Source organism: Typopeltis vanoorti, chromosome 1 (genome assembly GCF_054136105.1).
Source record: "Typopeltis vanoorti isolate ZY-2024b chromosome 1, IOZ_Tvanoo_1.0, whole genome shotgun sequence".
NCBI lineage: Eukaryota > Metazoa > Arthropoda > Arachnida > Uropygi > Thelyphonidae > Typopeltis > Typopeltis vanoorti.
The window spans coordinates 63,346,665-63,352,664 of NC_143549.1; the positions used below are offsets into that span (position 1 = coordinate 63,346,665).

Sequence of the window (6,000 nt, forward strand, 5' to 3'; positions counted from 1 at the left end):
GGGAGAAGAAAGATTAGCCAAACAAGTGTTCTGTGCCAGGTTGGCAGCAAAATGACCCAGAGGAAGACCAAGATATAGGTTGATTGATATGGTAAAAAGTGTCTTAGAAGATAGAAATATAAGATCTGACGACGTTGGAGCCTTGACAGGTGATAGATTGATTTGGAGGAAAATTGTGACAGGAAGTTAGTAATGATGTAAATTTTTCATTTAGTACATCATATCCTGTACACCCCTTGAGGATAAATGTCAGGAATTTGATGATGATGAGTATCTCATATATGCAATAATCATTATATAGTAGGCACTTGCCATAATGAATCCCTAAGTACCAAAGCAATAGTTTATGGTGCAAGGTTTGCAATAGTGAATTTAGGGAAAAAAAAAAGTTGAACTTCTCCACTCTTGAACTTATCTCACACCAAGCTTTAGAAGGTCTGTTAGGATCATTACTCTCCCACCCAATGGAACACAAATGGTTTTTAATTTACTTCCCCCTATGAATTAAAGAACTTCCAGCATTGATAGCTGGCAATGCAGTATTAGCTTTGACTAACCATTGAACACAATCTGCTGACATTCAGTTCTTGGTATTTTCCAAAGATGTACAGAAATTGTTTTGCCTTACAGCAACTAAAATTATGATTATTTTTAATGTTGAACCCATCCACAAGAGGTTGGTTAGTCAACCTATATGATAGTGCCATAGCTGTGTATATAGAGTTGAGAAAGGAGGAACCTCTTCATGTTTAATTTGAAGACTTGTGCATTATATTCCTTAGGACATATGTAAGAGGGAAAACTGTGCAGCAGAAGGAATCAAAGAGCAGAAAGTGAAAGTTATTTCAAAAGTTTGGAATTGAACTGTGAATGAGTGTTGGGTGGCAGCTGTGTGCGTTTCAATGGATTTAGTAGAGTAGAAGAATTATTGATGTTAGTTTGTATGAACAATTGCCATGGAAATATTTATAGAAGATGCACGCCGCAGAAATCAGATGCTTGTGTGAAAGTGGGTCGAATGAATTGATAAGAGGCATTGTTGGTCAACCTAATTGCCTTCTTCTCCATTGTCAAATATTTTTAGGGAGCTCTTAGTGGCATCACTCCTAATGTGAGAGAAATATTGAATAGCTGGGTGGATTTGCAGTTTGTGGAAAGTTAATAGCTGTTCAATAACATCTAACACCTTGAACAAATGAGAAATCCTAGTTTTCTTTTGGATGCTAAGGAAGCAATGGTGTAATGTGTTTATATCAGGAGAGGCTTCATGTTGCAGTAATGCTAAGGAGAGAGAGAGAGTGGAGATTTGAGTGTTGTCTAAGGTAATACTAGAAGAAAAGGATTATTTTTTATAGGACATAGGGCAGAACTGTTTTGTTAGTATTGAAATTGGCAAGGTTATTCTGATCTCTAAGCCACTGCAGAATGTTTTGGAAATCAGGGGTGAGAACAGTGCCTTGTGGAACCCCAGCATTAGTTGCGTAGCTAGAGGATAACGAACCATCCTCCATCCACATGTAGCACGCATCTAGTCAGAAAGCTGGCAACCCAGTTGCAGACGTCATAGAGAGAGAGAGACCACATGATGGGAGTTTATTAATAGGCCTTTGTGCCAGACCAAGTCATAGTCCTTAGATATGTTCAAGTGCAACCACTTGAGATTTGCTAAACTTTCCCATGGTATTAACTGAGATGGTTGACATGTAAGCAGGTTCCCTGTTCATTGATAGCAGCAGAATCCATCCTACTAGTCATTTCTTAGTGTTGGATACCTTCAGTATGTTAATTACATATGTTTGGATTGGAAGGGGAAAGAAAATAGTCCAAGGGAATGAGGTATAGAAGTCATGAATGTCCATTTGACATTGTTATAATACCAAACTACTCTTGATTAAGAATGGCTGTATGAGCCTTGTTCCACAAGAAAGGAGATATGCACTAGATTGTGATTTGAATTTCTTAGAAAAACATATGGCATTCACAATGTACTTGAAATGATCACTAGTAAGGAAGAGATCCAGGGTTTTAGGGAAGTAAGCAGGTTTCCCCAGACCTGCTTACTTACTGGTATTCTGTCCTTGGTGATGGCAGGTGTCTCAGCAACTCTATCTGCTTTGTTTGTGCAATTGAAGAAGGAAAACGAGTTGGTGTTGTGGACATTCAAATCACCAAGAAGATAATTTTGCTGTTAGGGAAGCAGTACTGGAGAAATTCAGCATTCAAAGAGAAGAGGTCAGAGTTCAGAATGGTTGGCATTGAGTGAACAATAGAAACTTAGCAGATGAATTTGAACTGACTTCAAGCAAATTGATTTTCAGCCAAAGAGAGTCATAGTTAGGCAATTAATGTTGTATGCCATTGTCTGTCAAAAGGAATCAAATGTGTAGTTCAGAAACCTGAGATGAGTGCTTGAAGGGGCTGAAATTTAGGTTTCTCCCAGGAAAAGTAGGTAGGGTTTTTGCACTGGATATGAAAGTGAATACTGTTAATGAATATGAACACTATTGATGTTGGAATTATGTATATTTATGAAGGGAATGTGAAAGTTTTTGTGGAGATGTGTTGTTGACTACTTGGGTCACTCATATTTCCTATGCAGTTCCTGTATTCTGGTTAGTAATATCACTTAATTTCTGCACTGATAATTTTTTTTGTAGTCAGTGATTTAACTGTCATCAGTATGTTGACATTTTACTTGGGTATTATTGTATTAATTGTAAAAAATAAGTTAAAATAAGCACCTATAACCATAATTGTTTTTAAATAGTTTACTTTCAATTATCAGTATTTGCTATATTTTTGTTACAATAAAGCAGTTATTTGATATGTTTATTGGGATATAATTTGTAATGTTTTGTTTTAGGATCATTTCCCAGTGATATTATAGAAAAACATGCTTCAACATGTAACGATCCTGAACTTGAAATCATTTCAGCTTCCTCTAATCCCAGTACATTTGACTGTGAAGAAATCAGTTCATCTAGCCAAATCTGTAAAAGTTTAATGCAGTGCCCAATTTGTGGGGACGCATTTGAAGAAAATGTCATAATACGCCATGCAAATCATTGCATAGATCAATGTGCATGACCCATGTTGAAATACTGGATTTTATTGTTTTTAAGATTATCCTTGAGAATAAAAAATTTATTATTATTTTTTTAAAATATTTATAGAAACTGATTTTTTATATATATATATATATATATATGTACATGACTAATGGTAACTAATGTATATATAATATGTACATGACTAATGTTTTTACTAATGGTAACAGCAGTTACCATTAGTAAAAACAATTAGCATTATTCTTCAACATTAACTAAGAGGCCTGGTGGTAAAATATAAGTTAAAAATAAACATGGAATTTAACCTAAATGGCAATTGGGTTAAATTTTTTAAAAAAGTTTTAGTATTTGCAGGAGCAGATTAAGCTGGCTGGGAGCCCCATAATGGTAAAATTTATGGGGCCCCTAAAAAAGTGTTTATATACAGGGTGTTTCAAAAGGGAGTATACATTCAATGACAATAGAAGGTACATAGTGATAGGTGAGCAATTTTTATTACTGTACAAATGTAATGCAACACTTGAAGTTTCAACACAGACAGTTAAAGTACGATATGACTGCCTTCAGTAATTCTGTAGACGTCCCATCTGTAATCAATTTCCTGCGACATGCAACAGAGTATATCTGGCACTACTTCTGCAACTGTGGCAGTAATTCTGGAATGCAGCTCATCCAAATTGGCTGGTAGTGGTGGTATAAACGCTCAATCTTTCACAAAGCCCACAAGAAAAAGGTTAGGGGAATGTGGTGACCATGCTACAGGCACCCCTCTACCAATCCATCTAACTGGAAAACAGGTGTCGAGCTATGACCTTTCATCTGTCAGGCAATGAGGAGGTGCTTCACCTTGCTAGAAATGTAAGCGTCCATCATGGTCATCGTTATCTAACTGTGGTATTAGGTACTGTTGTAGCATGTCCAGATACACACCACCAGTAAAGATGGACTCTGAAAAAAAAGAAGGGTCCATACACTTTGTCCTCGCTTATGACACAAAACATTTGCCTTTGGGGGTGCTGCAAACATGTTCTATGATGGCATGTGGATTTTCACTTGTGTTTACTTGCCCACTTACATGAAAAGTGCACTCATCACTGAAAATTATCTCATCCAAAAAGTATTCTATCCTACTGATCATTTCAGTACAGAAATCCTGGTGTATCTTCTTATCGTCTTTCTTAAAATGCTGTACAAGGATAATTTTGTAGAGCCTTAAATGTAGACGTTGTTGTAAAACATGCTACACAGTCATGTGTAATGGGATTCCAATTTGATGAGATGCTCATCTGACTTTCCAGAACTTCTTTGGAAACATTTTTGTCTTCTTCCACAATAGCATCTGGCCCTTCCGTTGACCTTGGATGACACACAAAACAGCCTGTTTCTGCAAAATTCTTATGCCACGTGTAGATCGTGCACCTACTAGAGAGTTTTTGGCCGTATTGCATGCAGAAATTCCTCTGAACTTGTGTTACAGACTTTGTTTCCTCAAATCAAAATACATGTGTTAGCTCTGCACCATCATTTCCATTTTCAAATGGTGTGATGTATCACACTATCTAGTGTTGTTTTAGTAATAAAGTTACGTGACCAAAAATCGGTGTGTTTTTTCACTACATTATGACACTCGCTCAGCTTTTGTATGTCTTCTGAGTTATTCTTTGTTCTCCTGCAAAGTTGTCTACATTCTTTTGAAACACCCTTTATGTATATGTTACACAGAGAACTAGGACTTCGCTATAACAAAAAAATTAAACACATAATATGTGATTTAATATTTTTATTTTAAAACATTACAATAAATTTTTCTGTATAATGACAAGCATAAAATATATAAAGATGAAAATTACAACAAAATAAAATATTTTATGTAAAAAAAAGAAAGAAATATATTTAAGTTGCAGTAAAAAATTGAAACTTTTTTTGCTAGCAAATTTAATTATTTTTCAAGTATCAAAAACTAAGGGCCCCTGGTGGCCTCCAGATCTGATACTCACTTGATCCACCTTTCAGTATTCTGTTAAATTTATTGTAAATATAACAGCAAAATGTGTTTGTACTACATGATGTTTAAGATATTTCATTAAAATGTCATAATGCTATAGTGTTGTGTTTTCCAACATGTGATTCACAGCTTGGTACCAGTCGCCTAGGGGGAAAAATTGTTCTGTCTGCAGAAAATATAAAAATTGATTCAATTGTGGTGTGTGAGCTCTCAATAGAGAAAATTAAGCTATAAATGATAAAAGAAAAAAATTAATGTAACGAGCAGAAATGTGTGATGACTACTCTATTTAAATTTAATGACATGCATTTACTCACAATATAAAAATACCTGTGTACTTGTCCAGGTCTGTTTCCTAACCAATATCAGATATATATATTATATATGTGAAGAAAAAAAACTGCATCTTGGCTATGTAAAGTTTGCAGAGTGCTGCTCTAGTGTATATTTGAAATATAAATTCCTTGTAAATAATAAAATCGTAGTCATGTCAGTAATTCATAGTATTGAAGTAGAGTATAATTTGATGTGTGCTTCAATGTTACTTATGTAATATGTTAGTGTTCCTTATAATTTATAAAACACCCATGGGATTCAGTTGACTTGGAGTGAATTGTTAAATTTTGAAGTAATAGGTATCTATTTTCTAACTGAATTTTAAAAATATAGTGTTGAAGCAAGTATTGTGCTATTCTCTTATTAGGTTACAAAGAGGTTTTACATCCATACTCTCCCTACTCATTAGTTCTATTTTTGTTAGAGTGAATGGCTTTCTGTTCCTTTTCCTGATGTGAACTTACCTCTCTATTCTTTGGAGGAGGGGGGTATGTGTGTTTAATTAATACCAGTAAGTTGGAGTACTTTGGTATCATCCTCAATACTTCTTTGAAGTAGTTTTTTTTTTTTTTTTTTTTAATCTCAAAACTT

At 34.8% G+C, this 6,000-nt stretch overlaps 1 protein-coding gene across 1 annotated transcript in view; it reads left to right on the forward strand.

The window, feature by feature from the left end:
• Nucleotides 1–5,531, forward strand: part of LOC150110034 (uncharacterized) — a 135,237-nt gene extending 129,706 nt beyond the window's left edge. The window contains exon 10 of the mRNA XM_090399796.1: nt 2,864–5,531. Within this exon, the coding sequence (XP_090255922.1) occupies nt 2,864–3,087 (224 nt within the window). The 3' untranslated portion in view covers nt 3,088–5,531. The remainder of the gene's footprint in view (nt 1–2,863) is intronic.
• The last annotated feature ends 469 nt before the right edge of the window (nt 5,532–6,000 follow it).